This window comes from Vespula vulgaris, chromosome 4 (genome assembly GCF_905475345.1).
Source record: "Vespula vulgaris chromosome 4, iyVesVulg1.1, whole genome shotgun sequence".
Lineage (NCBI taxonomy): Eukaryota > Metazoa > Arthropoda > Insecta > Hymenoptera > Vespidae > Vespula > Vespula vulgaris.
This window is the reverse complement of record NC_066589.1, coordinates 4,504,312-4,523,728: the sequence shown is the minus strand read 5'-3', so window position 1 is coordinate 4,523,728 and position 19,417 is coordinate 4,504,312. Positions and strand designations below refer to the sequence as shown.

The following is a 19,417-nucleotide window of genomic DNA, read 5'->3' as shown; positions in this document are numbered from 1 at the left end:
GTATCGTGCTTTACTCATTGGTTATTTCTCGTGAATCGATTCGTCATATATATATATTGCATGCGTGCAATTTAGAATCTTCTATTTTCACAAAATCGGAAGAAATATTTTCAAACAATTGTACTGAGTTAATAACTTTTGTAATCCATTAATTTAAGACGAACTCATGCGACGTATCATATTGTACATTTGCGTTTCGCAATAACAAAAATTAATATTTAAATTAGTATTGTTAGTATTTAACATACACTACCACAAATTATCAACATTCCATTTTTAAGGAGTTTAACAATTTAGATTTTAATATTGTATTAGTTCGTTCACCTTATTGTACACTTTATCGAAGAGAAAGGATTACGAATGTCGATTGTTCTACTTCCACGTGAAGATTCAATGAACCTTAAATACGTTTTGCCGTGGTCGTGTTCAGTCATCCGATACTATTGTACTTTTCTTCTAATTTGGAAGAATGGCTTTGTCAAAATTGTTGACCGGACTGTACACGTCTGATTTATCAAGGGGAAATAACACTTCAGGGGAATGACTTTCCCCCTTCCATGACCTCTTTCTTCGAATGACACAATAGTATTGATATTGTCGATTACTATTGAGTAGAAAAAATATTTTAAGACAGTATCTTTGTCAACCGCAATGTACGCAATAATTGGATATTATGCCATTTGTATGACGTTATATCCTAAGCAATAGTTATTAAGTGACACATTTTTTCGCAATAGAAATTTTTTGCACTTTTGAAAAGTATTACAATCGATCTTTGATAGAAACTTCAGAAATCAATAAATTTCTATGATACACCAATTATTTGTCGTAATTGTTTTCTGTAAATTTAATCTGACTATCTTGGAAAACTCGTCAAGAATAATTTAATTTCGTATCTCTTCTTTTGAACAACGTACGTAATAAATGAAGTAAAAGAGATAAAGATATGCAAAGGTTATTGCTATTTCGACGTTACCGACGACATTAAAAAGCGCGCTTAAATATCTCTCGAGCGAAGTATCTGAAGTATATTTGCAAGAGCCTTCAGTACGAAGTATATCACGGAACGTAACGGTAAGAATAGAAAGTAATTGTTTCAAATAATAATTGATGAAAGTAAGGGAATGGTAAAGTGCTTATAATGCGATCGAGTGGATTGGTTAAGATCGTACGATACATAGAGTACTTACGAAATATTTTTTGTCGTAACGTCTTACCAGATTTTATTTAAAAATATTTTCAAAAGGAAACTCTGCTATCAGAATTTTTCCATTAAAATTAATTAATATTGTTAAAAGGAGAAAAAGCGTAAAGGTAGCAGTGAAAAATAATCGAAGCAGTGTTAAATAATGAAACTTGATGTTAAAAATCGGATACGTTGAATCATAACGAAATCATATGTTACGCATGCGCAAGTGAACGTAACGAGTCGAAAAAATTGCGTGACGAGTTCAATATCACTGTTCGAAAATTATACTAAGAAGGACCGCGTGGTTCGTGATGGCCGATAAAGGAAGAGAGGATTTATTGCAACAAGTGAAAGAACAAGGAGATCTTGTACGAAAATTAAAAGCTGCTAAAGGAGACAAAACTCAGGTATGCTCATACACTGTCAACAATGCAATACGTTAATAAATAATTACTTTTATCTGTGCGGTACATATGGTGCATACTCATAAGTTAAAGTTCTTGCTTCTATTTGTAATATAAAACAGAAATATTGCGCTACGATGACTCGATGTAAAACGTACTTACTTTTCATGGAATTGCCAGATATCGTTTTTATTGTGAGATAGGTTTTTCTATATTTAAAAGTTTAACACGATCGTAAGATGTATATCAATGTTTGTAATTATCATAACTTTTTTTGTATTTGTATTTTTAATACATTCTGCCTTCGTATTCGCTGTAGATATTTGACGAATCGAAAATTTATAATTTGTTTTATCATAATAACAAAGAGAATGAAGAAATGAAAATGTTTATTGGAACATTAAATAAAATTGAATATTTTTGTAACAAGCTTTATTTAATTCTATTAAATTTCTAATAGATAGATTCAAGATATATTTTGTAAATTTCAAATTTGTGAAGTATTTATCAATCTGTAAATACTTTTAACATTTCATTCTTTAGGGATCTTCAAATATATTGCCTGATTTAAAAACCTTAAATAATGAATTTGCGGATATCAGCTATGTATGCGGCTGGATCCCTTCATCTAAAGACAATCAGCTTTTCAATTTATGTACAAGTAATTATAATGACAATTTTGCAAAGTGGCCACATTTAAATCGATGGTATATTAACATGAAAAGTTTTACCGAGGCTGAACGTTCAAACTTTCCTGCCCTGGAAGCATCATTTACTTCCTTGGCAAAAAAACTTGAGAATATGAGTGATATTTCCTGTTGTAATAATAACATGCTTGATAAAAAGGTGAGATAGTTGGTCGCTTGCAAGCAGCATTACCATAGATTGCTAAATACTGATGTATTATATGTAATAATCAATTTTATGATTTCATTTATAAATTGTTTAATATAACTCATATATCGGATACTGTAATGATACATGTCCATTTCTTCTCAACAACATTCTCGATATAGTTAAATAAAAGTAATTTGTGGCAGCTGCTTGCCAGTTTGCTTACCGATGTTATGTCTATTGTTTCGGCTAGTTTGATAATCACCACTGAGGCGGACTTTTCTCTTTCATTCTGGTTGCGCCATATTCTCTCTGTCTAAATGATGTTATCTCTGATGCGTACCAAAATTTCTATCGTCGCACGAAAACATTACTGCACATCTGTTATTGCCCCACAGGTAGGCAAGCAGTTAATATCTCTTCTTACAAATACATTGCGTTGTATCTTGTAAATAAATGGGATGTGTAGTTTTTATATGATTTATTATAAAATTAAGTAAATATGATATTTACAGATAGCTGATGAAGTTTCAAAACTGCTGGATTTGAAAGCACAATTAGGAGAGGAAAATGCTGTTCAACGTAAACTCATCCTCAAAACACCGAAAGGTACAAGAGACTATAATCCAGAACATATGTCATTACGACTGGGAGTCCTGGAGAAAATAATTTCAGTATTTAAACATCATGGTGCTGAAACTATAGATACACCTGTTTTTGAATTAAAGGTATATATAAATATTTATCATTAAATATTATCGTGATAGAATTTTTTAATTATTAATGCAGTATTTTATTTTACATGACAATTAGGATGTTTTAACAGGGAAATATGGCGAAGATTCTAAATTGATCTATGACTTAAAAGATCAGGGAGGTGAAATACTTGCTCTTAGATATGATTTAACAGTGCCTTTTGCTAGATATCTAGCTATGGGAAAAATATCTAGTATTAAAAGATATCATATTGCCAAAGTTTATAGAAGAGATAATCCAGCTACAACAAAAGGACGTTATAGAGAATTTTATCAATGTGTAAGTACTTGTAATACTAATTATAATATCTGTACATTTAATATATAATATATTATATTTATTTCTATGTTAAGGATTTTGATATTGCTGGTCAATATGATCCTATGATACCTGATGCTGAATGTATTCGTGTAATCTCAGACGCATTGGAATCTCTGGATCTAGGAAAATTTATAATTAAATTGAATCATAGATCATTACTTGATGCAATCTTTGCTACATGTGGTGTTCCACAAGATAAATTCAGAACTATCTGTTCTTCGGTTGATAAGTTAGACAAAACACCTTGGGAAGAAGTAAAGAAAGAAATGGTAGAAGAAAAAGGTCTAAACGAAGAGACCGCCGATAAAATTTGGAATTACGTGTCTAAGTCCGGAGGTGCAAATTTAATAACGGAGTTAAGAAAAGATGAAAATTTAATGATGCAGAAATCTGCTATATTCGGATTGGATTCTATGGAATTATTATTAAAATATTGTAGTATCTATAAAGTTATAGACAAGATAGTTTTTGATCTAAGTCTTGCACGAGGACTTGACTATTATACGGGAGTAATTTATGAAGCAGTTTTATCTGGTATGTGCATTGTTATAATAAAAAATTCTTAATTTTACTGTTATACATTTTAGTTACTCTCTGTAATTGTGTTTGTTTTTTTCTTTTATATATATTTTTTTTTTAGGAGATGATATCGGCGTCGGCAGCGTAGCCGGAGGTGGTCGTTATGATAATTTAGTCGGAATGTTTGACAGCAAGAAGAAAACCATACCTTGCGTAGGTGTATCGTTAGGTGTCGAACGTATTTTTAGTGTTTTAGAAGCTAAAATGGCGAATAAAGGTGCGAAAATCCGAACAACAGAAGTAGAAGTATTTGTAGCTAGTGCTCAGAAAAATTTACATGAAGAAAGAATGCATGTTTTGTCGGATCTTTGGGATGCTGGTATTAAGGCCGAACAAGCGTACAAGAAAAACGTCAAACTATTAGCACAGTTGCAGCATTGTGAAGAAAATGGTATTCCTTTAGCGATAATACTTGGCGAGGGAGAGTTAGCGAGAGGTGAAGTCACCTTAAGAGAAGTTACTACGCGAAAAGAAGTTCCAATACCAAGAGATCAACTTATCGATGAAATTCGAAAACGGCTACAAAACTCAACATAGCGAGCAAATTATGATTATTTATTCTTTTTTTTTTTTATAGTTAGATCAACGATAAACATGTACATTGCATTCTAACTGAGTAATGATTTTCTCATCTAAAGTACATAAATACAAATTTGCATTATTTACGGCCATAAGCCATATTATTTACTCGATGAAGAATAGTCATTTTTTTATGATGCGCCTCGCCAAATATAAAATATATTAACAAGAAAACATTGTAATTTATTATATATATTAAATAAAAACTTGTTCATTTTTTAAACTGTTTATATCTTCTTTTACATAACACGTATGGTTAAATTTTTAACAACTTGATCAAGACTAAAATCCTTTTAACGAACTTTGTTAGATGATTATTGTTATTGTCATTATTGTATTGCAATAAGTAATTCGAAAAACTTTTTCTAAATTAAATGAATGAAATAAATACATAGCATTGTAATACATGATGATATATACAATATAATTAATGTTTTTTTACTATAATTACTTTATCACAGTTATCCTCTATATTACAGACCTTAACAATTAAAAGCGATTTATCGTTTTGACAAAGTAGCTTAGATCTACGAGTAATCAAACGAGTAAGAAGTGTAATCTCAATAATCACGCCACGTCTGAAGAATAAGCTATTGTTAAATATTGCTAAGATCAGCGTGAATTATTTATTACGTTTGTATTATATCATCGATATTGCATTCATTTTTTCGTAAATGCAACTCTTTCAAGATTGTCATGAATTGAAGTTACGAATTTTGATCGTAAATGAAATTGTACGATCGGAATAAATTAATGTCTCATTGTTAAAAATTATTGATTTAAATTATAAATATCGCATAATTTATAATTTCGAAAGATGCAAAGGATTAGAAGACCTGTTGATGATAAGTCGATGTGAAAATTCATAAACAACAGAATCTTTTTAAAATTATAGAAGTTGGAAAATCTATACAAATATAATCCGACTGTTTTGTTAAATGGAAAAGAGAAAGATAAAATTTTCATTGAATGTTTTCTATAAACAAATAAATCATTCTTTTTTCCATGCTTTTCGCGCTTCATTCCGTTTTTCTCCTTTAATCTCCGTAAGATTAGTGTTCCCGTATTGAGAAGCACTCGTTGTAGCTTGGTATTGCAAAAAGGGATTTACGCTGGGCTTCTCTATTTTAACATCTAACGAAGTTTTATAAAAATCTATGAATATCCTTGGTTTCTCGTTCGAAGATTTTATCGTAGAATCAATCGTCGATTTTGAGCTATTCTTTGAACTATCTTTAATATCTGACGATACGTCTTTAGACGATGTCAATTTGTCATTAAAAATCTCTTTAGAACTGGCAGGATCGTTATGGAAAATTAATTTTTCTGTAATCTCTTTGGCAACTTCCATATTTTCTACATTCCTTTCATTGTTTTCCGAGTTAGTAGCTTGTTTAGAGGTATCATTATAATTGATTTCATGTTCAGACGCTTTCTGTAAAGTGCTTAATGCAATATTGCTGCTTGCTTCATCCCCTTGAACGTCTTTAAATCGAAGATTATCGGTAGTATCACTGTTACCAGGTGTTTCTGACGTTACAAAAGAGGAAACAAAAGGATTGGAGGATGTATTTACGAGGGATCGAGTATCGACTGAGGTCGACTCGTTGCTGTCCGATCGAAGAACTTCGTTCTTCGTTGGTGATACGATTGTAACTGTTTTCTGAACCGCAGAAACATTCGGTTTACTCGAAGAAACAATAGACGTTACTGGTTTACCATTATCATCTATCGCTAATGGACTTAGACCAGTAGATTTTTCAGATTTGTCTGCTTGCACGTCGCTTAAACTGAATGCTCGTACTCGACGATGAACGCTCATCCTGCCGATCTGTCGTTGCAACATACCAGCTTTCCAACGTGGCAAAGCTTTGGTAGCTTGAATCTGTTGACTGGGTGGTTGTTGGATTTGGGTCATAGGTCGTAAAGACAAACGACGAACGTTTGAGAACGTTGCGATCGGTGAAGAGACACCTGGTGTTCCTTCCATTTGCACCAGTGGCTTTTTAGCAGATTCGTAGACAAAAGTATCCGCAAGAGAGGAAAATTGGGATTTCTGGTCATCGTGTGTTCGCGAATTCTATAATGATTTTTATTTGTAAGTATCGGATATATTCAACTATTGAAGTTATCTGAACGAAGAAAAATGATATATAACGATGTATAATCAAGAAAATAATAAGATCAATAGGTGTACTTACCAAGTAGGACGCTGTATATTCTGGTGGTGTGCTGGTTGGAGTAGCAACAGGTCTCAAGGAAAACCTTCTGGGTTTAATAGGATTGATCGCACTTCCACGTCTTGCGTACGATGGCGTAGACGCCGGTGAGTATTCGCTAGGTCTTAGAGAGTATCTCCTGTTGGAGGAGGACGTGGTCACTGTGTTTTGATTGCTTTGACTATGACCTTGACTATCTGCGGATTGCGAGAACAAGGTGAAGAGACTTGGAAGTTTAGGTGGCGTCAATGAAGCAGTACCCATTTTCCTTTGAGGTTTACGCGTGTTCGAGTAATCACTAGGTACAGTGCTGATTTTTGCGTGAAGAACAGTGAGAGCTCTGAGAAAATCGGCTAAAGATGTCTCTTCCAAAATATTATTACTCTCCATCAAACTGGGGAAATTGGCACCTGTGTGAGTGTAATATGGATGTCTCGATGTTGTTGTGGTTTCATTGACATCGTCCAAATTGGATGAAAACAAATCAGAATGTGCTGTTATCGACGAATAATTTTCTCCTGCTTCGAGATCGATATCAGGGAGAGTGCCCTTTTGGATGGACTGTTCAGCGTCCAATGCCTTTTTGTTCGATGATTGCCGTCTCCACGGAGAGAAGAGATTCTTTGGTACCGACTTGGGTAATGTGATCGAAGGAAATTTGTACGATTTACTGTCCTTGATACCAGAGAGACCAGTTCTACGAGTTTTTATCAATTCCTGAATCTTCCTCGAAGCAGCCGGTCCGGACCAAGTCCATTCTCCGTTTTGTTGGTGAATGTTCGAATCATTTTTACCCATATCCAATCTCACCTCGCTAGCTGCTCTCGATCGTGGCATCATACCAGGAAATCTATCAGCACCGATCCTCCAGCTTGACTCGTTCCAAGTATTCTGTTTATTAAAGATATCTTTTTCCTTGATTCCTTCGATTCCTGTCTTTTTCGTGTCTTCTTTGTTTTTATATTCTTGATCCCAATCGGAAGTATCATTAGCATCATCAGGTGGTGGAATGTAGCCCAGAACGTTTACCAATCTTGCTAACAGTTCCGCTGGTTGTACCATCGCGTGAGCAGCAAATGTAGCCGTTTTGTCGATTCGTTGGAGATCAGTTTCCGATACCACTCGTACTAATGGGTCCTGGATGACATACGGTTGATAAAAAATTATCTGAAATAATCATTATGTATATATTTCGTACATACCATCGGTACTACTTCACTGTTAGCACGACGCCGAGGATGCAAAGGTACTGAACTCTCAAAGCCACCATATATCAACTTTCTGAGATCTGGGAAACTATTACTTCGTAAAAATTTGGTCGGCGGTATTTCGTAGTTATATTCATCGACGTAGACCCTCTAAAATATAACGTAAAAGGGTAACTTTACACTTACGATATCAATGACGAAATTATGGATATACATGATACATACTTTGACCTTGGAAAACTGAAGCTCATTAAAGACTCTTCGGAAGTAGTTGATCTCTTTGTTAAACTCGTTCCATATCTTGCTTTGCGTGTGTTTTAGATTCATCGCCAATTTGTGCTCGATCCTGATGATCTTCTTACTACGCATACCTTGGGCGATGAAAGTCATAATCATGACGATATAGCCTAATCCGAAGGAGATCCAACAAATGAGGAAGGTTTTGTACATTACGAAAAAAAATCCATTACCCTTCGTGTTGTCTTGTCCTGTGAACACGATGTCATTTGTTCGATAATATGTCAACAATTAGATATTTTTTGTGTTTCCATTATACGGATATCTGATGATTCTTGATTGACTGTACTTACAATTATTTAGGCTTTACTTACCAAGAAAAAAATAGTCTTTCTCTCTATTGCGTGCATGTATGAACAGAAAGATATGATTTTAGTGTTAGAGCAAATGTAGTCCAGCCTTTAACGTATGAACAGCATTATCAGCATATAAAAATTTATTAAGAAATGTATAAGTCACGAATTGAATATCAGATATAAAATCTTCTAGAATTGAAAGCATCAAGTAACATCAATTGACCCGGACGAGTCTTCTACGTTATTTGCCGCTTTGTTCTTTTTACATTGCTTTATGTGTAAGATTATGCGTGCAGATTGTCAAGGAGACATAATCAGTTTAACGATATTCTAGATTGATTGGACCGATGATGCTGCTAATTGATTTTTTAATTGTTTATAGACTGGTGGGGTGATAGGAAATTAACTCAAGGAAGATCTTTTTTCTACCTCATTCTCTCTTTCGGTTTTCTTTTCGCTCAATATTAGCCGATGTAATTATTTTATTCGGTATATTAGTTGCGTTTTGGTGGACGAATGTTTATTTATTTAAAAATTATTTTTTCTGACCTGCCACATAATCTCCAAAGCCAATTGTTGTCAATGTTACGAAAGCATAATAAACAGCTTCATCGTAAGTCCAACCCTCGTAATGAGAGAAAAGGAAAGCCGGGAAGAAGATGAACATGACGAAACCAGGAATGAGATACATGAAGATTTGTGCTGCGAGACCAGCTTTTCTTGTTTCAAGCGGCGTCAATTTCTTCGCATAATCATTTTGGTGTTTCTTGTAGGATTTGTACTTGCGATGAGCCCTTACGAAGACGTGACCAAAGAACTCTCCTAACTGAGACAATAAAATACCGTTCATCGGTATGCCGAGCAATCCATAGATCATCATCAATATGCGACTCAGCATATTGGTTGGTGCTAAATTTCCGTAACCTGCACATTTTTAGGATGTTCGATGATATTAGATTGAAGTTGATTGATTATTTGATTCGTTTCTTTTTTTTTTCATTGGGATTTAATACAGCAAAAATTGCAATTATTTTTTTTTGTCGAATTATTTCAATCTCATTCGAAATTGCAATCATTTGATTTTCAACATGGCTGCGACTCACCTATCGTGCTGACGACAGTATAAGCGAAGTAGAAGCTGTTGTAGAAGTCCCATTTTAATGGATCACTTTCGCCGTCCGTGTAATTGTAAACCGATTTGCCGCAATACTGTGTCAATCGTTCGAAGATCTCATGTTGATTGTGTGAAGGACTGGGAATGTAATGTTTGAGAAGCAAAGCTGAAAAATTTAGAAAAAGTTATGAAATGCTTTAAGCAGAGATTAAGTCATAAATCAAATGTAGGATTATCGTGAAGTTTCATTAGCACTACGTTCAAATCTTGATTCGATGAATTATCAAATAAAATAAATTTTCGATATCTAACAATGTTTCTTCTTTGAATGACGGTAGTTACGATAACGTAAAAAAACCAAAATCTTCTTGATCCTTTGATTAAGTCCTCTTCACGCTAGATAATATTTTTTCCTTTCCTCGTTTATCTATTGAGAAAAAGAAACGAGTTACAGGAAATATTTTTGTTCGTATACTTTGAAAATTGAAAAGATTCGCGATAAAACGATACACGGTGAGTATATTCGAATCATTTATTTCGAAGGAGTTAGCTACTCTTGAATATAAATTATAGATCGCAATTTATTCATCAATGCTTTTGTGCGACGTAATTTTGATGACACATAGTTGAGCATTCACACATATATGCCTGACTAATAAATAGGTGGTAGAAAACACTGCAGTTTCGTCTCGACAATTGTTAAAGAGTTCTTATGAAAGAAAAAAACGAATTAGTATATCTCTATACATACATAGTATAAACGATCTGTACGAGTATCCACGAATAACTCCTGGAGTTAGCTTTCATTATCTGCATTTCTCTCGATTAATTTGCGCAGGGTAGCTCGGCTAACACTTTAAACGAGACTATCTTCGAGATAATTGTCAGCCATTATCTTATCAGCCGATATTTGCTGGTTACATCGGCCGTTTGCCTCAATTAAATCGAATTTTTTATTCGTGCAATATAGGATATGCAACCTTCGTATTAGATTCGAATTTTGTTCGTTCATTCACATATGTATTCATTCTTTTTTCTTTATAGAAAAATATCCTAGAAATTACATCAACAGGAACTGTTAATAAACCAGAAATATGTACGCAAATGATTGTTATTCGTGATTTTCTATATTGTCTTTTAACATTACATCGTTCTCAAAGAGAAAGAAATGATATTTCCTCGAATGCTGGATTCTGGAAATGATTAAAAAGGAAACTAAAGCTTAGTTCGGATTATCTGAGCACAATTGAACTTATACCAGTCATGTTCCTGATAAACAACTGATATTCTTACTTTTTTGATCGCGAGAAGAGATACAAAATATTATAGCTACCTACATAGCATAAATTTGCAAAATATTTTATAATTTTAGTATGTAAGATTTCGTTGGAGAAAGAGAAATAAGATTAGAACTCATTAAATTAGTCGCGCGATACTTACTACGATGATATCAATTAATCATAATAGAAATTTTTACGCAAAAAAATATCATTATCAATATATATATATACAAACGAATCGACGCGTATTGAATAAATCGGCTAAAATTAACTCAATCTTCATTTCTTAAAAATCTTTATGATAAATTCTGTTATCCGCAAAAGTTAATTCTTTATAGCCCAATTTTTTATTGGGTCTGCAAAACAAGCAGTATGATATAAAACTTACAGTCTAACTTATATTTACCAGAGCTTAATCTTGAAATATGAACTAATAATTGATTTTGCGGCGAAAAGAATGATATATTCGTTAAATGAAAAAAATATGTGTATAATTTGAAATTTTTGTGGAATTATAGAGGATTAAAGAATAATGTCAAAATTAAAAAATAACGATTAACTATGAGAACATCCTCCGTTCGAATTCATTCGAAATTTTGTTACACATTTCATATCGACTTACCACGAAATGTAGTTTACCCTATAATTCCACGAGTTAACTTGTGATTTACCCTATGTTTATTTTCGACGGGTTCATCATTAAGCATGCGAAGTAGGAGCGGTCCAGTATTTCAATACTGGATCGCTTAACCCTCTCGACACGACACTGACACTGGAAGTTTATGTAGCGTTACGTGCCGGCATTGTGACTCGTCCGCTTGAATGCAACTCGTTTTTTTCTTTTAACAATACTTTCGGGGCACGGCTATGAATACGAAAATGGTAGTGATATCACGGGTCAACTTTGAGCCCGCAAAACGTCGCGTACTTATGTATCGGCCATTGCGTAATTCGTAATCTGTCTTCTTTATGTTACTTTAATTAAAATTCTTATGATGTAATACTTTAAGGTATCAGTTCTGTTATTGTCCAACTTCTGTTCTAAAAGAATAACAAACGTTTCAAAGAAGATTTTTAACTCTCTCTTTCTCCTTCGGAGTCGCATTAAAAAATAAACTAAAATATTTTAATAGATTTTAAGACGTCTGATAAAAAAAAAAGAAAACATCGTAACACTTAGAAGAATACTATTTAAGAACATATACTTCTATATTAAATGTTGAATTTTATCAATTTTAAGATGAATTTTTAACATCCTCTTATGCAAAATTCTCGTAGGCGAAGTCGCGAGACATATATGATTCGGTCCAACGACCGTGTCATTACTTAATTAACGAATACGTCCGAATCCGGTAGAAACTGGAGCATAATGATATGTAACACAGCTTGGTATGTTGGTCGATTTTGCGTACGATTTATACTTTCTATGAAATGCTTGTGAATTTATCAGTGTATTACAGGGATACGATAATGATATCTTACAATAATAATGGTTTGATTATGAATAATCTTATATGTTTTTTTTAACGATTTTTCTTAAACGATGAACGTTCGATAGTTATCAAGCCTATGTAGGCTCGTTTGACAGTGTCTTCAATAGATCTAGCAATTGGCCGAGACTATCAACAGTACTATGACATGTGGGAGCGTTTTAGTACATAATCTAACGGAAGTGATTTGTCGTTAACGAAAAGTGTTCTCTCTATTGCTCAATTGGTAATAGAAATATTTGAGCGAATTTTTAAACGAATTCATTTGCAACTAAGAATACATATACATATCTTTATGTATACTACATTCCTAACCACATAGCCGCTCCTCGTTGTCGTTCATTTCTTCGTAAAGTAGGTATATTGACAACACACCGACAAATACATACACAATTGTACCTAATCGATAACTCTCACAAATTTACGTTTAAAGGTAGTATCGTAATACCTGGAAGCTATATGGTATCGCTTATCTCTTATCGAAGAAGCTATTGGAAAAGTAATCCCGTAGACGTAACTCGTTTTTCTTAACTTTACATCTACGTTAATAACCGTGTATTTGTGTATATACGTTAATATTTTAACGTCGTACATGGAAAATTTTGACGCGTCGGTAACTTCGCGTTAACTCTTTTACGATTTGCTTCTTTTTTTCTTTTTCCAAAAAGATGAATGTGTTTTTTAGCGAATTCAAACGAGCTCGTTTAAAATAATTTCAAATGAGAATTACGTTTTCTAATACTGAAATTTGGAATTCGTTCGCAAGAATACGTGATAAGTTTCTTTTTCTTTCTCTCTGTCTTTTTCTTCACCATACGTGAATCTTTTACGATGACAAAGCCGAACGACGAAGGAAATTATGTATATCGGTATGACTTCAAAAAAGCGCGTTTATACGTTCGTACATACGTACGAACGAATGAAGGAACGTTATTGCCCTCTTACAGAGAGCGAATTTAACGAGTGAACGTGGCCTGTAGACGTAGTCTCCACAAAATTATTGTCCTTGCGAAAGAAACCAAGAATATGTATGTAAATATGTATGTATGCATGTATGTATGTATGCTGAACACGGTCGAAGCGACGACCGAATAACGTCGCGTACGAGTTCAAAATTAATTTCGTGTAATATCTTTAAAAATGACCGTAAATAAATAAACGGCACGAGAATCATGAGTGATTTCTTTTCATTTTTTTTTTGTTTTTTATAACTTTCTCTTTATGATATACGACTAATTACTTAGACGGATGTTCAATCTTAAATCGACAAATTTTCAAGTAAAACAGAGCCGATAATTATGATCTAAGTCATACAGTTTTCGTTTCGAAATATTTCGACTTACGAGTTCGCATATATAGATCATGCTACCAAGCGTAATTTGCTATATTTTTTACACGCACGACTATCTTCATAATTATTGGCACAACTGTCAATGTTGTAATAATATGGAATCATTCATGATAATAAATGTGTAATTTATCAATTTAAAGGGTCATTTTCTTTTACTCTTTCTCATTCTCTCTTACCGTTGATCTCGATGCGTTTTTCCTTGGCACGTTCGATCTGTTCGATCTCCAGCCGGCTTTCAATATGATAGAAGATAGAGGCACCCAAAAAGAGATAAGCTAGGAACAACATGAGAAGTACGATCCATTGCTTCTTCGACATTCTCCGAGGAAGAGAACGAGATACGGCTGATGGGAATTGGCCAACTCGTAGAGGACTTAGTTGTTGTCGTCACGAGAAACTACGGGTAGTCGAGTGATTCTCGACTTCAAACTTGTTTTCTAGGACAATGACGATGATCTAGGGTCAGCGTAGCCATTTTCTCCCTCTCTATTTCTCTCTTTCTCTCTCTTCCTCGTATACACGCGTGTATTATATTCAACTTTGTCTTTGCTTTGTCCCTGGTATGTCCGATGAACCTCTTGACTCTGCGTTCGCAGAGCTAACTGAAGATCTCTCACGTGCTTCGCTTCTCTTTCACGGACCTTACAAGACGGACCGATTATCGACGTTGATCGCGAAGCGACGGTGACAATCGACGAAGCACGATCGCCAACGATGGATGTTATCGTTCTAATCCTACCTTCTTCTTCTTCTTCTTTGAACGTCTTATTTACGGTTATTTACATTTTCGCCAAGACGCCATCTTCTTTCCTCTTCCCGATGCCATCCAAAGTTCAACCCTCTGCTTCGGTGATCCTAACGACAATAAGACAGAAAATTTTTAATCGTTTATATCATTGCTCGATGATCCGATCTAGGATGACAAACCATTTTTACAATTATTTCTAATTCGGAGATTACAATTTCGTTAACTACGTGATCTGAACTAAGTTTTTTATCGAAGCTTTGACAAGTGCTCTCTCATAATCCGCGTCATCTCCAAATGCCTGTTGCGTTTGTTCACCGATAAAAAGCTCGTGCTGCTCGATCGCGTTGCAGCTACGAATTCGTTATGTTACAGATAGATAGATATATAGATAGATAGAGAGAGAGAGAACGATAGAGAGAAAGAGAGACAGAAAGAGATACAGAGAGAGAGAGAGAGAGAGAGAGAGAGAGAGAAAAAGAGAGGATGAAAAGAGAGAAGACCTCGTTAAAAGGAGAGGGAAAGCTAGTTGTACGTACATACTTACTCTTACGTACGTATATGAATAATACTATCGTTCATTGGTCATCAAGAAAATCGGTGTATTTAATTTAACAATAGTCGCAAATTTAATATTAAATTTAATGGGTATATGATAGTATTTTTTTGAATTTAATATTTCAATAAAAAAGTCAAGAATAGATAGAAATTTCTGGAAAACACTTTTTTTAGAGAAAAAAGTACTTGTTTACTTATTTATATTTAATCAAAGAAATCGTATAAGGGAAAAAGTATTTACTCACTATTTTTTTAACCACGAGGAGATCAGTGGATCATCAGAGACAATACATGCGAGTACTGGTTGACAATACGCTGCGCTCGTTAATGGAGAACAGAGAGCTTCATTCGGTGCACAAAAGGGCGCCGTTTTGAAAGGAGCCAATTATGCCGGCAGGCTTTTCAATCTCGGAAAATCTCGCTCTTCTCTTTCTCGAGGCTTCGCCGATAATGGACAAACCAAAATGGACAAATTTTGCTTGTTTCGGTTTAATACGCGTTTACCTCGAAACGTGACTGATCTCTGCCGTCGCTACGATGTTTCATAAGAGTAAAAAAGGTTCCCTTAGACGATGAGGTCTCTCTCTCTCCCCCTCTCTCTCTTTCTATTTTTTCTTTAGTCGTCATTTATGTAAACGAACGAATAGTCGAACACTGTAAAATGCGAAAAATTGATCGATCTCTTTGCACGACTGGATGATTTGCAGCGCAAACAAAAGTCGTCCTCGATCGTGGACGACACGTTCTCATAATGTTTCACTATGTCATCTTTCATCATAGTTCATACGATAAATTATATATATATATATATATATATATATATATATATATATATCGAAAGATAGTGAAAAACTGACAGAAATTGGATTAATTTTATGAGTAATCATAATGAAAGAACAAAAAATCAACAGGAAATCACTATCAGTAGATATCTTTTTAGATCATCTAACTTTAATATGTACAGTATTTCTTTCATTAGACTTAATTCCTAAAAATTATCAATTTTTTTAAATAACCTTTGTAATCCTAGAGACTTATATATACATCATAAATAAAATACGCTTTTAATTCTTTAGGGACAGTATCTGGTATAAAAAAATGAAAAAAAAAAAATAGTTCTTAGAATGAACGAACAAGGACAAGTGGCTATTGAACGTTACATTGGAAATGTCGTCCTTGCAAAAAGAAGACAACGATGCTTTCATACTGTACATATGTACATGCATCATACGTTTGAGATCTCCACGAACAGTTACGTCTGCAATGAGGATTTATGAGGCGAACTATGTAGGTATCCTTGTTTGCTCCATCTTATGTATCGATCTCTGTTTGCCAAAGGTAGCGATGTGGGCATTGCTAGTTTGTACCGATACGACGTAATTCGCGTTTCAATACTATATATATGTGTAATGATATATGGTGCACAGAAGACATTGGATATTTCGATTACCTCTGCATATGAAGAAAGAGAACGCGAGTCTTACGTTTAAAAGGAAAAAACAAAATTACATTGCATTCTGGATCATGCGGAAAATCGTAAATTAAAAAATAAACACGACGACTGTATTCTTTGCAAACTGTTCTGTGTATCGTCGATGAAATGTCTTCTTTTCTTTCTTTTTTTTGATATTGATATTGATAAGTGATATTATGAAATAAAATTTTTATAGAAAAAGAGATAAAACAAAGAAGAAGTTAAATCAACAAACAAACAAACGTAATTTCTCTGTAGTATTCTGTGCATTAAAACAAAATGAAAGATCGGACTTCAACGACATGCGATACATTACAGTGAAATTTGAAGAAGCTCCGTTCACTTGTTAATCACGACAGACAATAATTACACTGGCGTACATTTGCATTTGACGTAGACATATCATCCTAATATATGTAAATCATGTGCGGAGATAAATCTCTGTGATTGACTATAGTCAAATGTTAAAATATATAATAATAAATGTATATTTGCTGTTTAATCATTGTGCATAAATATGTACCAATTTAATTGTCAAGGCTAAAGTAATTGAAATAAGTGAAGTAGTTCATTGAATTCTCCAAAACAGGACGATAAGAAGGATAAAAACTAAAAATAAAACAATCGATGATGAATGAAATATGCAAATAAAGGTATGGTATGTGCCAATTCGTGAAGAAATTCAATTGTCGACTGTATTTATAGAAACGTGATAATAGTAATCGTAAGCATGTCTCCATTGTTGTTCAGCATCTTCGATGCTATTTTCTTTTTTGTTTTTCGAACGATTGCGAATGAAATACATTTTATCTACTTGATAGAAAGGATGTAGTCTACTTTGTAAATGATATGCCTAATCGGCTTATTTTGTTTTTTTCTTTTGTTTTTTTTTTTATATCGTACGATAATTGACCGTATTAATTTTGGCGATGTATTTTATTGCAGTATAAAGTAACAAAGCTAGGATTAATCAATCACTATTCAAATACCTAATAAAAACTTTAATTTAGCTTTTGGTTGAAAAATAAATTAAGAATATAACTTTGATTTAATTATACATTGGAAAGAAGGAAAAAAGAGATCATTCTTTCTCTCTGTTCATTTAATAGTAATACATTGAACCCACTATAGCTTATCTTCTTACTATCAATCAATTTCATCGAATAGTTAACATCATCGATACAAATTCTTCAAGAATAAATTAAATTTATTATCTGTAATCGTGATTAATCTCTAGCATGTTATTCGAAATGTTTTTATTTAAATAAGATGCATTATCTAAGATATTCAAGATTAACTTTAATCGGCTATTATCATAGAAATTTATTTGAGAAGATATAACACTAATAACAATTTTAAAACAACATTTTCAAAAGCCACTCGCAAATTTACTCTCACGAAATATTCATTTTTTTTTTTATATGTCACGGCATAAAAAGAAATACAAACAAGTCGTAAAAAGAGATCACAATCTATAAAAAAAAATGTGTAATATAATATATCAAAGGCGCTCCTTTATCGGATCGCAAAGATGATGATGTTAATCATAAAGCAAAGAGTTGTTCGCGAGAATCGTAAGAAGAGGACCTATAGTTTTGTTCTTCTATTGAGTGCACAATTTTTAATAGAACGTACTCTCCTTGGTTGATCGAAGATATAGGCCCCCATTAAAGTATCCTGGATTTATCGAATTATCTCCGCATACATAACACTCTATCGAGATCGGCTCATGATAATGCGCGTAAATTGAAAAAAGCTTTCCTTATCGCAAGAATAAAGAGAGAGAAAGAGAGGGAGAAGGAAAGGAAGAGGGAGAAACATTTTACAGATATTTCATAACACGCTGTAGTCGCTATGCGATTTACACGTTTTTACGTCACGTTACACTTACACGCGTGTAAATAACATTTTTCTTTTTTCTTTTTTAATTGTTCAGTGAAAAGCGAGAAAAGTCCGAAGTGATGAATAAGAAATTAATCAAAGGGGAATTTAGCGGAAAACGTGAAAGAAAGGGAACATGAATTTCGATTATTCTCGATATTGTTCGCTGTAAGATCCATCGCGATTAAAAAAGAATGACGGCGATGGTCACAACGAAAGCACTCTCTAAATGTTTGACAAAGAACACAACACTCGGATGGCAAAGGTCTAAATCATCGTATCACAATATAATCGATATATAAATTCAGAGAAATTGGAAAATGCAATCACTCAGTCAAACACTGAATTTTCCATTGTTTCTCTTTTTTTACGTAGTCGAACGAACGAGTTCGATTTCTGATCGAACGATCGATGTCGGATCGAAAAATTTATAATAATTTCTTTTATATAGACGCACACGCACACATAGACACCTGTTTCCGTTGGGACGAGCGTCGTGATATTCTTTTTCGTAAAATCGATGAATTTTCTTCCAGAAAATCCATACCTCTTAAGCACAGTAGATAAGACCTCTCATAGTTGACGAAAATCGATCGGTCTTCCAACACGGTATGTACATATGTGACTATGCAAATATGTTCAATACGAGAAATAGTTCAAACGCGAATTAATTAATTGTCCATTTTGATGATGAGATGCGCGGCAGATTGAATTCTTACGTGACAGTCGACCAACGTATTCGAGTACTTGGCCGAACGAAGACTATTCGTTGATCGAGTCATGAACCATTGGAAAAGCTCTGGAACGGTGGGAGGATGAGAAATCGTAATATTGACCATCGT

General features: G+C 33.7%; 2 protein-coding genes across 10 annotated transcripts; one reads left to right on the top strand and one right to left on the bottom strand.

Annotated features, from left to right (window-relative positions):
* Positions 1–294: 294 nt before the first annotated feature.
* On the top strand, positions 295–4,885 carry LOC127063002 (histidine--tRNA ligase). Of its 3 annotated transcripts, XM_050992122.1 has the most exons (7): positions 295–1,074; positions 1,299–1,596; positions 2,137–2,439; positions 2,943–3,155; positions 3,241–3,462; positions 3,537–4,038; positions 4,145–4,885. In XM_050992122.1, exons 2-7 carry the CDS (start codon positions 1,501–1,503, stop codon positions 4,618–4,620), a joined length of 1,812 nt encoding a protein of 603 aa, XP_050848079.1. In that variant the 5' UTR covers positions 295–1,074; positions 1,299–1,500; the 3' UTR covers positions 4,621–4,885. The 3 variants fall into 3 exon arrangements, with proteins under 3 accessions (XP_050848079.1, XP_050848080.1, XP_050848081.1); XM_050992124.1 differs by lacking the exon at positions 2,137–2,439 and adding an exon at positions 2,681–2,825 and having other exon boundaries at positions 625–1,596; XM_050992123.1 differs by lacking the exon at positions 2,137–2,439 and having other exon boundaries at positions 609–1,596.
* LOC127062999 (open rectifier potassium channel protein 1) lies at positions 4,618–19,349 on the bottom strand. 7 transcript variants are annotated; one of them, XM_050992109.1, is made up of 9 exons: positions 19,123–19,349; positions 15,466–15,874; positions 14,094–14,772; positions 9,786–9,962; positions 9,232–9,606; positions 8,315–8,577; positions 8,084–8,239; positions 6,864–8,018; positions 4,618–6,742 (listed from the first exon to the last, which is right to left on the bottom strand). In XM_050992109.1, exons 3-9 carry the CDS (start codon positions 14,233–14,235, stop codon positions 5,654–5,656), a joined length of 3,357 nt encoding a protein of 1,118 aa, XP_050848066.1. In that variant the 5' UTR covers positions 14,236–14,772; positions 15,466–15,874; positions 19,123–19,349; the 3' UTR covers positions 4,618–5,653. The 7 variants fall into 7 exon arrangements, with proteins under 7 accessions (XP_050848066.1, XP_050848064.1, XP_050848071.1 ...); XM_050992107.1 differs by lacking the exon at positions 19,123–19,349 and adding an exon at positions 18,330–18,461; XM_050992114.1 differs by lacking the exons at positions 15,466–15,874; positions 19,123–19,349 and adding exons at positions 10,109–10,223; positions 10,548–10,849 and having other exon boundaries at positions 14,094–14,231.
* Between the last annotated feature and the right edge of the window lie 68 nt (positions 19,350–19,417).

What these genes read in the sequence shown, in the direction of transcription:
- LOC127063002 (XM_050992122.1), top strand. Translation starts at nt 1,501, where the DNA reads ATGGCCGATAAAGGAAGAGAGGATTTATTGCAACAAGTGAAAGAACAA. An exon ending in ATAACATGCTTGATAAAAAG is followed by an intron (nt 2,440 to 2,942) that starts GTGAGATAGTTG and finishes TGATATTTACAG; the next exon opens with ATAGCTGATGAAGTTTCAAA. An exon ending in ATAGAGAATTTTATCAATGT is followed by an intron (nt 3,463 to 3,536) that starts GTAAGTACTTGT and finishes TTCTATGTTAAG; the next exon opens with GATTTTGATATTGCTGGTCA.
- LOC127062999 (XM_050992109.1), bottom strand. Translation starts at nt 14,235, where the DNA reads ATGTCGAAGAAGCAATGGATCGTACTTCTCATGTTGTTCCTAGCTTAT. An exon ending in TACTGTCGTCAGCACGATAG is followed by an intron (nt 9,607 to 9,785) that starts GTGAGTCGCAGC and finishes AAAAATGTGCAG; the next exon opens with GTTACGGAAATTTAGCACCA. An exon ending in CTTTGGAGATTATGTGGCAG is followed by an intron (nt 8,578 to 9,231) that starts GTCAGAAAAAAT and finishes TCGTGTTCACAG; the next exon opens with GACAAGACAACACGAAGGGT.